A 15,168-nucleotide genomic window follows, 5' to 3' on the forward strand; every position below is an offset into this window, starting at 1 on the left:
CATCTGTCCACCCCTTTACCTATCTACCCCTCACCTGTCCATCCTTTCACTGTCTCTTCACCTGTCCACCCCCTCACCTGTTCATCTCACCTGGCCATCCCTTCAGCTGTCTCCTTATCTGTCCACCTCCTCACCTGTTCATCTTCTCATCTGGCCATCTCTTCACCAGTCCATCCCTTCACCTGTCTCCTCACCTGTTCACCTCCTGACTTCTCTACCTCCTGACCTGTCCATCCCCTCACCTGTCTATCCTGTCACCTGTGTCCTCACATGTCCACCCCCTCACTTGTGTCCTTACCTGTCCATTTCTTCACCCACTCACCTGCCTGTCCAACCCTTTTCCTGTCTTCCCACTTACCTGTCTCCTCACCCATCCATCCTACTCACCTGTCTCCTCACCTGTGCAGCATCTCCCCGCTTCCTCTATTCACCTGTCTCCTCACTTATCCAACCCCTCACCTGTCTATCCCTTCACCCCCCTGCCCCACCTTTTCATTTCTCACTTGACCCTCCGCTCATGAGTTGACTCTACCTGTGGAAACTTGAGTCACCTGAACTCACTATTTCCCCTTCCTTGTGCACCATCTCACCTGTCTATCCACCTATCCCTCCCATATGCCCCACCTCCCCCATCTCCATCACCCATCCGCCCCTCCTACACTCCTCAACGGGTCTAGTCTCTGGATCTCATTTCCCTTCACCTGTAAGCACCTCACCTGTCCCCCTCACCTGTCCTGGCTCTCATCTGTCATCCTCATCAGTACATTCTCCTGGCATCCTCTTTACCTGTTTGCTCATCTGTTTTCTCCTCACTTGTGCCCTCATGTCTGCTCACCTGTCCCCCTCACCTGTCTGCTCCCCTATCCCCCTCACCTGTCTGCTCCCCTGTCCCCCTCACCTGTCTGCTCAGCTGTCTGCTCACCTGTCCCCCTCACTTGCCTCTGTTAGGGACTGTACGCTCCCCTGCTCCCTCCTCACCTCCTTAGACATCTACTCTCATCCCTGTTCTCCCTGCACCTGTTGGGGCGTGGGCGTGGCTGAAGGTGCCGGCTGGCCCGCCTCACCTGTACATGAGGTCGATGAGCATCTCAGGGTCCTCCTGGTGTTCCTTCATCTTCACTGTGTCCGTCAGGATCATGTGCAGGTTGAACATCAGGTCCTGGACCTGGAGCCGGGGAACGTCCAGGGGCCAATGACAGCATTAGGAAGTGAAGGGAGCCAAGGTGGTGGGGTTGGGGGTTATATGAAGGGGAGGCGGGGCGGGGACCCAGCAGGTGTCACCTGCTCTGCGAAGGTGCTGTCCCGCAGCCCCATGTCCTCCTCAGCATAGGTGAGGATGGTTTTGAGTGAACGTCGCAGGTGCTCTTCACTGAAGTTCTGCGTCGTCCCCACCAGGGACGAGAGAGACATGGTGACCTGCATCTTCACACGGGCAAAGTTCTGCAGGGACAGGGGCGGGAGAGTGGAGCCGGGAGTCTCAGACCCCAGACCCCACATCAGGGTCTGCTCAACCTGCCAACATGGCCCTTGCGTTCTTTATTTTTTTTTGAGATGGGGGTCTCACTCTGTCGCCCAGGCTGGAGTGCAGTGGCATGATCTCAGCTCACTGCAACCTCCATCTCCCGAGTTCAGGCAATTCTCCTGCCTCAGCCTCCCGAGTAGCTGGGACTGCAGGCGTACGCCAAGACGCCCTACTAATTTTTGTATTTTTGGTAGAGACAGGGTTTCACTGTGTTGGCTATGCTGGTCTCGAACTCCTGAACTCAAGTGATTCACCTGTCTAGGCCTCCCAAAATGCTGGGATTACAGGTGTGAGCCACTGCACCCAGCGTTTTTTCTTTTTTTTCTTTCTTTTTTTTTTTTTTGAGACTGAGTGTCACTTTATCACTTAGGCTAGAATGCAGTGGTGCAATCTTGGCTCACTGCAACCTCTGCCTCTCAGGTTCAAGCGATTCTCGTGTCTCAGCCTTCCAAGTAGCTGGGATTACAGGCACTCGCCACCATGCCCAGCTAACTTTTGTATTTTTAGTAGAGATACGGGGTTCCATCATGTTGGCTGGGCTGGTCTCGAACTCCTGACTTCAAGTGATCCACCTGCCTCAGCTTCCCAAAGTGCTGAGATTACAGGCATGAGCCACTGTGCCTGGCTTTTTTTTTTTTTTTTTTTTTGAGACAAGGTCTCACTCTTGCTCAGGCTGGAGTGCAGTGGCACAGTCGTGGCCCACTGCAGCCTCAAACTCCTGGCCTCAAGTGATCCTCTCACCTCAGCCTCCCAAAGTGCTGGGATTACAGGAATGAGCCACGTCACCTGACCCCCAATTGCATTCTGAGCCCTCCTCCTGCCCATTATGCTCAATGACTGTCTCCCCCTCCCTCACTCCCTGTATGGCTGAGACCCCACTGGCCACCCTGACCAGAGCCATGTGTGGACCATGCCTCCTAGCCCCAACTCACGTGGCCGATCTCGAAGTTCTGTCGCATGAGCAGGTACAGCGAGGCGCTGGCGTGCGTGCGGATGGTGCTGATGCGGCTGCCACAGTGTCGTAGGAGCCTCAGGCACAGGTCGGCACACAGCTCCGTGTCCTCCTCGAACAGCAGCTCCGGGAACTGCCCCCAAGGACCCAGACAGACACTGTCCAGCCCCTCCCCGTTCTGGCTCAGAAGGGGACTGGCCCAAATGAGGACTGCTTGGGCAGGGGTTTGTGTTCTGTCCTCTTTGGCCAAGTACCACTGGGTTCGGAGTCAGACCTGGGTTTAAGCCCCTTGCTGTGTGACCCCGGGTGAGTGACTTGGCCACTCTGATTCTGCCTTCCTTCCACTGTAAACTGTGGCAAAGCAGTCAGCTCCATGGAGTTGCAGAGCACACAGTAAGTGCTCAATGAATGAGCTCCTTTTTTTTTTTTTTTTTTGAGACGGAGTTTTGTCTCCCAGGCTGGAGTGCAGTGGCACAATCACAGCTCACTGCAGCTTTGAACTCCCAGGCTCAAGCCATCCTCCTGCCTCAGCCTCCCTAGTAGCTCCCTAGTAGCTGGGATCTCAGGTGGTGTGTGCCATCCTGCCTGGCTAACATTTTTTTTTTTTTTTTTTTTTTTGAGACAGGCTCTCACTGTGTTGCCCAGGCTGGAGTCCAGTGGCACGATCATGGCTCACTATAGCCTTGACCTCCCGGGCTCAAGTGATCCTCAGCCTTCCGAGTAGCTAGGACCACAGGCGCATGCCACCACACTCAGTTTATTTTTTTGTAGAAATGGGGTCTCACTGTGTTGCCCAGGCTGGTCTCGAACTCCTAGGCTCACATGATCTTCCTGCCTCAGCCTCCCGAAGTGCTGGGATTACAGGTGTGAGCCACCATGCCTAGTCCTAGCTAATTTTTAATTTTTTTGTAGAGACAGGGGCCTCACTATGTTGCCCAGGTTGGTCTCAAATTCCTGGCCTCAAGCGATCCTCCCACCTCAGCCTCCCAAAGTGCTGGGATTAGAGGCATGAGCCACCGTGCTCAGCCTAGAGCTGCTACTGTTTTTCTAAGAATCATGGTTGTTGAGTGGTGCTCACCTTGGACACAAGGGCCCTCTGGGTGGCCAGGCCATGCTGCAAGAAGAGGGCACTCTGGGCACTGCCCAGGCTGTACAGCACAACCTTCAGCACTGCCCCCAAGACGCTCTCTCGGGCTTCTGAAAGCATCACCGTCTGGAGGGGAGGGGGTCAGAAATCCAGGTGTTAGAGCCTAGGGTGGTTATGGGGAAAGGGAAGGAGAAGGATTATGGAGTCAGAGACCACAGGGCACTGCAGTTGGGCTCAGAGCACAAGGCAGATGCTGGATCAAGCCCTACCTGCACGATGATCTCCAGTGTGTCCAGAACCACTAGGCTTGCCTCGGTTGCCAGGTTCCCTTCCACCAAGGCCTCGTGTTCCATTTCATCCTTGGTCCTGGAAGGGGAAAGGAGGTCTTGGGGGCCCACTCAGGGTGAGATCCTACTCCATGGCTGAGCTCTCTCCTTCCCCTGGCAGCCCAGGGGGCGCTGGCTCCCTGGAAGCTGTTCTGTTTTTTGTTTTTGTTTTTTTTGTTTTCTGAGATAGGGTCTTGCTCTGTTGCCCAGGCTGGAGTGCAGTGGTGTGATCACCAGCTCACTGCAGCCTCAACCTCCCAGGCTCAAGTCATTCTCCCACCTCAGACTCATGAGTGGCTGGGACCACAGGCACATGCCACCATGCCTGGCTAATTTTTTTTTTTTTTTTTGAGATGGAGTCTCGCTCTGTCACCCAGGCTGGAGTGCAGTGGCGCGATCTCGGCTCACTGTAAGCTCCGCCTCCCGGGTTCACACCATTCTCCTGCCTCAGCCTCGCTAGTAGCTGGGACTACAGGCACCCGCCACCACACCTGGCTAATTTTTTATATATATTTTAGTAGAGACAAGGTTTCACCGTTAGCCAGGATGGTCTCGATCTCCTGATCTTGTGATCCGCCTGCCTCGACCTCCCAAAGTGCTGGGATTACAGGCATGAGCCACTGCGCCCGGCCCATGCCCGGCTAATTTTTAAATTTTTGGTAGAGAGGGTCTCACTATGTTGCCCAGGCTGGTCTCGAACTCCTGGACTCAAGCAATCCTCCTGCCTCGGCCCGAACTGTTCTGAACTCAGCAGACACCCTCCTGCCCACACCTACTTGTCCACGCGGTCTGAGGTTTGCTTCCAGTGTGTGACGCTCTTCCGCCAGCGCACGTTCTCCGGATTCCCAAACGGGCTCCTCTCTGAGACGCGTGGGCGCACGATCACAGATGCGTAAAAACACAGGGCACACGTGAACATCAGGAGAAATGCACAGGCATGAAGATATTCAGGTGGGCTGACCCATGAGGGCACTGGGTGGAGCAGAAGCCTGCCGGGTGGACGCACGGGGGCAAACACGAGTGACAGATGGGGACGCACAGGCGCACGTGTACGGTGATGATTTGTGGACTTCTCTCCAGGAAAAGTGAGGCAGAAAGTAAGCTAGGGATGGCCCCCTTCATGGGGTCCCCTTGACACAAGGTGGGAGCAGCTGGTGGGATGGGGACACGTGGGTATGTCACCCTCTTACCACGACTTCGCCGAACCATTTCTTGTCGAGCTCCGATGGTACCCAGGATGGCTTCCTCCAGCCGTGCCTTCATATCCAGAGATTTTTTGAATGTGAGGCTGTTGATGCGTTCAAAGGCCTTTTTCCCCTGGGGGTGCAGAGAACTGGGGTTCAAGGCTGACTCTGCTCTTTTCGGGGGGACCTCGGCTGGCCCCATCCCTTTCTTTGTGCTCTTTCTCACCTCTGGGCCCCTGTGCTTAAAGACAGATTACCTTTTTCCTCTAAATTCTTAGCACTTACCAAAAAAAAAATTTTTTTTTTTTTCTTGAAACAGAGTCTCTCTCATTCTGTCGCCCAGGGTGAAGAGCAGTGGCATGATCTTGGCTCATTGCAACCTCCACCTCCTGGGCTCAGGCAATCCACCTCAGCCACTTCCATAGCTGGGACTACCAGCATGTGCCACCATGCTCAGGTAATTTTCGTATTTTTCGTAGAGATGGGGTTTCACCATGCTGCCCAGGCTGGTCTCAAACTTGTGGGCTCAAGCAGTTTGCCTGCCTTAGCCTCCTCAAGTGCTGGGATTACAGGTGTGAGCCACCGCACCAGGCCCTGTTTTAAAAAAATTTCTTTTCTTCTTTTTTTTTTTTTTTGAGGTGGAGCCTCACTCTGTTGCCCAGGCTGGTGTGCAGTGGCACAATCTCAGCTCACTGCAACCTCCACCTCCCGGGTTCAAGTGATTCTCCTGTCTCAGCCTCCCAAGTAGCCGGGACTACAGGTGCGCGCCACCACACCCAGCTATTATTTTGTATTTTTAGTAGAGACGGGGTTTCACTATGTTGGCCAGACTGCTCTTGAACTCCTGACCTCAGGCGATCCACCTGCCTCGGCCTCCCAAAGTGCTGGGATTACAGGTGTGAGCCACTGCACTCGGCCTCCACCTTCCAAATTCTATTCACAAAGCACTTCTGACTTTATTCCTTGCCTCAGCACAGAAACAGTCCACCCCTTTCCTCTCAGTCCCACAGAGTCCTCTGCACAAAGACAGTCCACCCTTTCCCACTCAGCCCGCAGCACGCTGGGGCCCTGGGTGCATCCTTAGCCTGCCTCCTCCATCATCTCCTGCCCACGCCCTCAAACCTTGTACTCAAAGGCAGCCAGGCAAAGGTACAGCAAGTCCAACAGACGTCCCAGCTGGGGGAGTGTCAGGTCAGTGGCCCAGCGCTGCAGGAGCGCCGGCTCGGCGTTTTTCAGCACCCACAGCACACACGCCAGCAAGGTCCGGCTTGACTCAGCAGAGAGGGCACAGCCTGCGCGAGAAGCCTGGGGCCAGAGAGGAATCAAAGTCAATTTCCATTTTCTCCATGTGAGATGAATCCTGGCCAATCTGTATCTTGATACATGGCTTCTCTCATTCAAAGTGGATGATGTCTATGGGGACAAGCCTCCCTACTCACCGTTGGTGGCCCCTGGGAGATGCTGGCACGGGAGCCAGGGGCTAGGGGGCCACCAGCAATGGCCATGGCCACAGAGGGGTTGATGGTACCCGCAATGTCCCCTTCGCCTTCTGTGTCTGAGTCAAGCATTGAGGCCAGTCTTGACCGCTGACCTGGGCCCTCTGGCAGGAAAAGACAGAGGGAAAGAAAGATAAACCCTTGGTAAGTGCTGTCCCTGTCTCAAATTTCAGAAGTCTTCCCTCATGGCCAGGCACAGTGGCTCACGCCTGTAATACCAGCACTTTGGGAGGCAGAGGCGGGTGGATCACCTGAGGTCAGGAGTTCGAGACCAGCCTGGCCAACGTGGCAAAATCCCATCTCTACTAAAATTACAAAAAATTAGCTGGATGTGGTGGCGGGCGCCTGTAATCCCAGCTACTCGGGAGGCTGTGGCACGAGAATCACTTGAACCTGGGAGGTGGAGGTTACAGTGAGCCGAGATCGCGCCACTGCACTCCAGCCTGGGCAACAGAGCGACACTCTGTCTCAAAAAAAAAAAAAAAAAAGAAGTCTTCCCTCACAACAGTCCCCAAGAGTGGGTTTCTGGTTGTCTGCTCCTGGAATTCACTTATTTTACTTATTTTATTTATTATTGTTTTTTGAGATGGAGTCTTGCTCTGTTGCCCCGGCTGGAGTACAGTGGCCTGATCTCAGCTCACTGCAACCTCTGCCTCCCAGGTTCAAGCAATTCTCCTGCCTCAGCCTCTGGAGTAGCTGTGATTACAGGCACCCGCCACCACACCCGGCTAATTTTTGTATTTTTAGTAGAGACAGGGTTTCACCATGTTGGCCAGGCTAGTCTCAAACTCCTGACCTTGTGATCCGCCCGTCTCAGCCTCCCAAAGTGCTGGGACTATAGGCATGAGCCATGGCACCTGGCCTATTTTATTTTTTTTTGGATACAGTCTTGCTTTGTCGCATAAGCTGGAGTACAGTGGCGCCATCTTGGCCCACTGCAACCTCTGCCTCCCAGGTTCAAGCAATTCTCGTGCCTCAGCCTCCCGAGTAGCTGGTATTACAGGTGTGCGCCACCGTGCATGGCTAATTTTTGTATTTTTAGTAGAGATGGGGTTTTACCACATTGGCCAGACTGGTTTCAAACTCCTGACCTCGAATGATCTGCCCGCCTCGGCCTCCCAAAGTATTAGGATTACAGGCGTGAGCCACTGCACTTGGCCAATTTTATTTTATTTTTTTCAGACAGGATCTCACTCTGTCACCCAGGCTGGAGTGCGGTGGCACAATCTTGGCTTACTGCAGCCTCAACCTCCTGAACTCAAGTGATCCTCCCACCTCAGCCTCCTGAGTAGTTGGAACTGCAGGTGCGTGCTGCCACGCCCAGCTAATTTTTGTAGTTTTTGCAGAGACGTGGTCTCACTAGGTTGTCTAGGCTGGTCCTCAACTCCTGGACTCAAGTGATCCGCCCACCTTGGACTCCCAAAGTGCTGGGATTACAGGTATGAGCCACTGCACCCGGCTTAAAAAAATCACTGTTAATCGGCTGGGCGTGGTGGCTCACGCCTGTAATCCCAGCACTTTGTGATGTCGAGGCGGGAGGATCACAAGGTCAGGAGATCGAGACCATCCTGGTTAATACAGTGAAACCTGTCTCTCCTAAAAATACAAAAAAAACTAGTCAGGCGTGGTGACGGGCGCCTGTAGTCCCAGCTACTCGGGAGGCTGAAGCAGGAGAATGGTGTCAACCCAGGAGGCAGAGCTTGCAGTGAGCCGAGATAGCGCCACTGCACTCCAGCCTGGGCAAGAGCGAGACTCTGTCTCAAAAAAAAAAAAAAAAAAATTTACTCTTAATCATCAAAACAACCATATGGAGATAAGTACTTTCATTAGTCCCACTTTATGGACGAAGAAATTGAGGTACAGTGAGGTTAAGTTACTTGCCCAGGGTCACATAGCAGGTAAATGGAAGAGCTACAATTTTCTTGTTTTGTTTTTTGTATTTTTTTTTGAGACAGAGTTTTGCTCTTGTTGCCCAGGCTGGAGTGCAATGGCACGATCCCGGCTCACTGCGACCTCCATCTCCCAGGTTCAAGCGATACTCCTGCCTCAGCCTCCCAAGTAGCTTGGATTACCGGTGCCCACCACCACGTCGAGCTAATGTTTGTATTTTTGGGACAGACAGGGTTTTACCATGTTGTCCAGGCTGGTCTTGATCTCCTGACCTCAGGTGATCCACCTGCCTCGGCCTCCCAAAGTGCTGGGATTACAGGTATGAACCACATGTGCCCAGCCCAAAAGCTACAATTTTATCCTCAACAGTCTGGTTCCCAAGTCTATGCTCTTAAAAAGGTAACCCCCATTCTCTCCCCTAAAAAGTCTCAACAGAGGGAGGAGTTGTCAACAAATATATAGCAGATCTTGCCCTAGAGTCTCCTGAAACAAAAGGTAGACTGAGTGTAAATAAAGCTCTAGCCCAGTCCAGCCTAGCTCAATTCCTGATTGGACTGAGGTGATCAGCCTGTTATCCTATCTGCCTAAGAGAGGGAAAGGACACTTCTCACTGGGCAAAGATGACATTGCCTCATCCCTATGGTTCTTTTTTATACAATGTCCAGAATATAATAAAAAACTACAAGGCAAGGGATGAGGCAGGAAAATGTGGTGGATAAGAGAGAAAAAGAGACAACAGAAGCAGACACATGGATGACCAAATCTTGAAGTCAGCAAACAGAAACTTTTAAAGTTAGAAGAAAAGATGAGCAAAAATGAGACAAAAGATGGAGAATTTCAACAGGGAATTGGGATCTACAAAAAAATCACATGGATATTTTACAATGGAAAAAAATATATAATATCTGAATTTTTTTTTTTTTTTTTTTTTTTTTGAGACGGAGTCTCGCTCTGTCGCCCAGGCTGGAGTGCAGTGGTGTGATCTCAGCTCACTGCAAGCTCCGCCTCCTGGGTTCATGCCATTCTCCTGCCTCAGCCTCCCGAGTAGCTGGGACTACAGGCACCCAACACCATGCCCAGCTAATTTTTTGTATTTTTAGTAGAGACAGGGTTTCACCATGTTAGCCAGGATGGTCTCGATCTCCTGACCTCGTGATCTGCCTGCCTCAGCCTCCTGCAGTGCTGGGATTACAGGCATGAGCCACTGCGCCCGGCCTAATATCTGAAATTAAGAACTCAACAGATGGGGTCAACAGGACACTGGGCACAACAGAAGACATAAGTGGTGAACTCATAGACAAGTGAACAAAAAACTTCCCAGTTGGATTACAGAGAAGAAAGAATGGAAAAAACAGAACAGGACATAACAGATGTGATCAAAAGGCCTAATATATGTGTAATTGGAGTCCCAGGAGTGAAGAGTGAAAATGAGGCAGAAAAAAATTCAAGTGAGAATGGCTGAGAATTTCCCCAAATTGATGAAAGGCATCCACCCACAAATCCCAATTTTGTACTTCCAACCACTGTTATACCACCCCCCTCAACAATGCCTATAAATGTTTGTTGAAAATGAGTGAATGAATGAACTCCAATCATTTTCTCACTTGGATGTTCCCTACTTTCTGCTCTTCTTAGAAAATAATAAATGGTACAATAATATCTTCCATCTATTGTAGGCTGACAATATCTCAGTACTGCAGCCCCCCACATTTTCACATAACCTTATGAAGTAGTTAGTGTTGTTACTGTCTCCATTACAGGGGAGAAACCTGAGGCTCAGAGATGTTATGACTTAAGTAGTCTGTCCTAGCACTTTAACCTGCTCTGCTAATCCTAATGTCTATACTCATACCAGTGACTGTGTTCTCCCACCTTTGCTATCCTGTGCCTTCTGTGACCAAGTCCCTGGATCATGTGACCCCATCTTCCCCTGGCCCACTGACCAGCAAAGTCATGCAGCCGTGGCAAGGTATCCCGTGCAATCGAAAGCAGTGGCAGGTACAGCTCGGCCACACGAGCCTTCACAGTGGCCTCGGCGTAGCGGGGGTCAGTGTCATGGCCACATAGCAGGCTGTGCACAGCACTGATGGCCTTCTTGTGCAACAGGAATGCCCTATGGGGTAATGAGGTGCTCAGGACAGGGTGGACATGGCTCCTGGACTGTCCCACCTGTCCTGGGGCTAGACAGGAGCTCTGCTCACCCTTCAGCCTCAGGTTCAAGGGCCAGTGCCAGCTCCGTCAGCAGGAGCCCAGCTAGGAAGTGCTGCTGCCGGAATGGTCCACTCAGTTCGAACATGCTGGTCACCTTGGGGTCTGGGGCTTGGCTGGAGAAGGTGGAGCTCTGCAGAGAGTGGGGGAAAAATGGGGGATGCCAGTGGTCAAGGGTCAGAGGTGGGAGGTCACCATTAAAGCCATCTTGGAGGTGACAGAAATCACGGTGCCAATAGCCACAGATGAAAGACTGATGTTAAGTCATCTGGAGGTGACAGTGGGTATGGGTTTCAAGGCCAGAAGTGAGGGGCTGACATTAACCCATCTGTGATGTAACAGGGCATGGAGTCAAAAGTCAGAGGACTGAGAAATAGCAGATGGAACACTGGGCTGGGAGTTAGGATTTAGGGGAGAGAAATCAGAAGTTAGTCCTTCTGGGAAATTGCTGAGAATGACAAGAGAGGTGAAGGGTCAGAAGTCAAAAGTCAAACATAAGGGATTAGTTCACCTAGGCAGTGGTCCACCGTGAAAGGGACAGAGATGAGGGAACCATAGGAGATGGACTGAAGGTGAGAGGTTGTAGGTCAAAGAGAGGGAGGCAGAAGTGAAGCCAGCCCACCTGGGAGGTGGTGGAGGACACAGAGGGGGAGGGCGAGGCTGGAGGTGACAGGGGGCAGCAGGGGAGGTTGAGGGTCACGTAGTGCTCGTGGCTGCACAGGATGCGGGTGAATTCCATGCGCAGGGTCAGCAGGGCTGCTGGATTAGGGGACGACTGGAGCCGCGTGGCCACCTGCGGGAGAGGGGCGGCCATCAGTGATGTCAACATTGCTCCGCCTTCCATCCATGCCATGCCCACCCTGCCCACGCCCACTCCTACCTGCTTGTAGTGGGCCCGGACCAGGCTGAAGACAAAGCCCCGGTCCACCAGGGACAGAAGGTCACTGAGGAAGAAGGCCAGGCTGGCGTTGAGGTGCTCGGCCAGCTCCACATCCTGGGGACACAGGTGCCTGTCAACCCACACACCCATACCTCCTCCCCAAACCTTAGACCCGACAGGGGCTTGGCTCTCACCAAGATCATCTGCCACCCCTAGGAGCTGTATCACTGCCCCAAAGCCTTTGTCTGTGGGCTGTGGTGACTCTGGGACTTCCTGGTTGTCCTCCTCAGGCTGCCTTCCCCTCCCATGCTCCTTAAGACACCAAGGCAGATATGGGCTAACTCCCTGCAAGATCCTCTCGCTCTCTCTGTCCAGAGTTCAGAGCTGGGGAGAGACTATATTTCCCAGCCTCCCTTCCAGTCGAACCACATGACCAATTCTGGACAATGGGATTTGAGGGGAAAGTGAGGTGGCCACTTATATGGCAGAAGCAGGTGGGTGCCGGGGAACTGCCAGGGCCAGGCCCACACAGTGATGCCTCTACAACCTACTTAATACTCAGAAATAAGCTATGGTTATTTAAATCACTTGTGACTGTGTTGAAGCGAATTAGCCTCTGCCCTAACTGATCGACTCTTAGCATCATTTATTTTTATTTTTATTAATTAATTAATTTATTTTTTGAGATGGAGTCTTGCTCTGTCACTAAGGCTGGAGTACAGTGGCACAATCTCGGCTCACTGCAACTTCTGTCTCCCGGGTTCAAGCGATTCTCCTGCCTCAGCTTCCCCAGTAGCTTGGATTACAGACACCCACCACCACGCCTGGCTAATTTTTTTATTTTTAGTAGAGATGGGGTTTTGCCATGTTGGTCAGGCTGGTCTCGAACTCCTGACCTCAGGTGATCTGCTTCCCTTGGCTTCCCAAAGTGCTGGGATTACAGGCGTGAGATACCGCACCCGGCCTCTCAGCACCATTTAATGTGAGCTTTACTGAGCATCTACTCTGTGCCAAACCCTGTGAATGAGGCAGATGCCATCCCTGCTGCGGGTCCAACTCAGTCCAGTGTGTGTGTGGGGGGCGGGGGCAGGGAGACACAAAATAAACAAGAATTTCAGATAGTTCTATGTGCTTCAAAGACAATATTAGATTGGTGCAAAAGTAATTGCAGTTTTGCAATTACTTTCAATGGCAAAAACTGTAATTACTTCTTTCTTTCTTTCTTTCTTTTTTTTTTTTTGAGACGGAGTCTTGCTCTGTCGCCCAGGCTATAGTGCAATGGCGCGATCTCGGCTCACTGCAACCTCTGCCTCCCGGGTTCAAGCGATTCTCCTGCCTCAGCCTCCTGAGTAGCTGGGATTACAGGTGTGCACCACCACACCTGGCTAACTTTTGTGTTTTTAGTAGAGACAGGGTTTCACCATGTTGGTAAGGCTGGTCTCAAACTCCTGACCTCAGGTGATCCACCCTCCTCGGCCTCCCAAAGTGTTGGGATTACAGGCGTGAGCCACCATGCCCGGCCTGTAATTACTTTTCACCAACCTTAACAGACGGGGATGACATTTTCAGAGATACTGAAGGATACCAAAGAGCCATGGGGAGAATGGCATCCTGGCTTAAGGGAACAGTCAGTGCAAAGGCCCTGAGGCAGGATGTGACTAGCAAGTCCGGGGAACAGTGAGGTGGCTGATGTGGCCCCGAGGCCCAGCTGGTATTCGTTCTGCCCTCATACTCTCTTGAGCCACTCTGAGGCCTCACAAGTTAGCCTCAGTGGCCCTCAAATCCCCGCAACCCGGCCAGGCATGGTGGCTCATGCCTGTAATCCTAGCACTTTAGGAGGCTGAGGTGGGTGGATCACAGGGTCAGGAGTTTGAGACCAGCCTGGCCAATATGGTGAAACCCCATCTCTACTAAAAATACAAAAAATTAGCCGGGGGTGGTGGCGGGCGCCTGTAGTCCCAGCTACTTGGGAGGCTGAGCCAGGAGAATCGCTTGAACCCAGGAGGAGGAGGTTGCAGTGAGCTGAGATTGCGCCACTGCACTCCCGCCTGGGCGACAGAATGAGACTCCGTCTCAAAAAAAAAAAAAAAATTAGCCGGGCATGGTGGCGCACCCCTGTAGTCCCAGCTACTCAGGAGGCTGAAGCAGGAGGATTGCTCGAACCTGGGAGGCGGAGGTTGCGGTGAGCCGAGATCGTGCCATTGCACTCCAGCCTGGGGGACAGAGCAAGACTCCATCTCAAAAAAAAAAGTGGATTATCACGGGCATTGTTCTTCTCTGGATCTCTTTCTTGGGGTAGTTTCCTCACCATCTGGATCAGCCCCTGGGAATGTCAGTCTTTGGGAAGGCTCCAGTGAGACAAGGCCAGAACCTTTGAGACCAGCTTGGAGGTCACATGTGATTGTGTAAGGGTTGGCCTGGGCCAGAACGCCATTTCAAAAATCTGGAAAGTTCCCAGCAAATCCAGAGGTCCCATTTCTCCTTAGACACCAGGCCATCTCCTGGCGTGGGAACATAGCAAGACCCCATCTCTACACACACACACACACAAAAATAGGTGGGTATGGTAGCACGCACCTGTAGCCCCAGCTACTCTGGAGGCTGAGGTGGGAGGATTGCTTCAGCCCAGGAGTTTGAGGCTACAGTGAGCCATGATCACACCACCACACTCTAGTCTGGAGAACAGAGCAAGACCGTGTCTCAAACAAAAACAAATAAAAAAACAAAAACAAAACCACACACAAAAAAACCCCAGACAATCTGGCCAGGCATGGTGGCTCACGCTTGTAATCCTGGCACTTTGGGAAGCCAAAGTGGGAGAAGCCCTTGAGCTCAGGAGTTGGAGACCAGTCTGGGCAACATAGTGAGACCCTGACTCTACTAAAAAAAAAAAAAAAAAAATTGCCGAGTATGTTGGCTTGTGCCTCTGGTCACAGCTACTTGGGAGGCTGAGGAGGGAGGATCCCTTGAGCCCAGGAGGTCAAGGCTGCCGTGAACTATGATTGCACCACTGCGCTCCAGCCTGGGCAACACAGCAAGACCCTATCTCCAAAAAAAACAAAACAGCCAATCTGGACATAGCTGAGCCACATTCCTGCAGGGTTTCTGTTGGCTGGATTGAGTGATGGTCACCCCTGTTAGGTGGGACATCTGCCCTCTGCTCCACCATAAGCCCCACTTTCCCAACTGAAACTGGTATTGACAGTGAGGGGTCTGGAGCTGGTGGCTCAGATTCAAAAGCCTCATTCTGCCCCTTCTCAGTCACGTGGTACAAGATTAAGCTACTCATTCATTCGATGCCTCAGTTTCCCCATCAGTAAAATGGAGATAACAATAATACTAACTTCATGAGTTGTTGTGAGAATTTAATGATACGATCCAAGGCCGGGCGCGGTGGCTCACGCCCGTAATCCCAGCACTTTGGGAGGGCAAGGCGGGCAGATCACCTGAGGTTAGGAGTTCCAGACCAGCCAGGCCAACATGGAGAAACACTGTCTCTACTGAAAATACAAAATTAGCTGGGCGTGGTGGTGCATGCCTGTAATCCCAGCTACTTGGGAGGCTGAGGCAGGAGAATCGCTTGAACCTGGGAGGCGGAGGTTGTGGTGAGCCAAGATTGCGCC

General features: G+C 52.2%; 1 protein-coding gene across 8 annotated transcripts in view; it reads right to left on the minus strand.

Moving 5' to 3' along the window:
• Positions 1–15,168, minus strand: part of DOCK6 (dedicator of cytokinesis 6) — a 63,133-nt gene that overhangs the window by 11,033 nt on the left and 36,932 nt on the right. For all 8 annotated transcript variants that reach the window (XM_016935056.3, XM_016935053.3, XM_054674170.2 and 5 more), the window contains 13 exons: positions 11,546–11,659; positions 11,288–11,458; positions 10,659–10,798; positions 10,401–10,570; positions 6,511–6,671; positions 6,194–6,376; positions 5,078–5,204; positions 4,664–4,748; positions 3,831–3,927; positions 3,553–3,687; positions 2,455–2,607; positions 1,282–1,440; positions 1,065–1,165 (listed from right to left, as the gene is read on the minus strand). In XM_016935056.3, coding sequence (XP_016790545.1) covers positions 1,065–1,165; positions 1,282–1,440; positions 2,455–2,607; positions 3,553–3,687; positions 3,831–3,927; positions 4,664–4,748; positions 5,078–5,204; positions 6,194–6,376; positions 6,511–6,671; positions 10,401–10,570; positions 10,659–10,798; positions 11,288–11,458; positions 11,546–11,659 — 1,796 coding nt within the window. The remainder of the gene's footprint in view (positions 1–1,064; positions 1,166–1,281; positions 1,441–2,454; positions 2,608–3,552; positions 3,688–3,830; positions 3,928–4,663; positions 4,749–5,077; positions 5,205–6,193; positions 6,377–6,510; positions 6,672–10,400; positions 10,571–10,658; positions 10,799–11,287; positions 11,459–11,545; positions 11,660–15,168) is intronic.

This window comes from Pan troglodytes, chromosome 20 (genome assembly GCF_028858775.2).
Source record: "Pan troglodytes isolate AG18354 chromosome 20, NHGRI_mPanTro3-v2.0_pri, whole genome shotgun sequence".
Lineage (NCBI taxonomy): Eukaryota > Metazoa > Chordata > Mammalia > Primates > Hominidae > Pan > Pan troglodytes.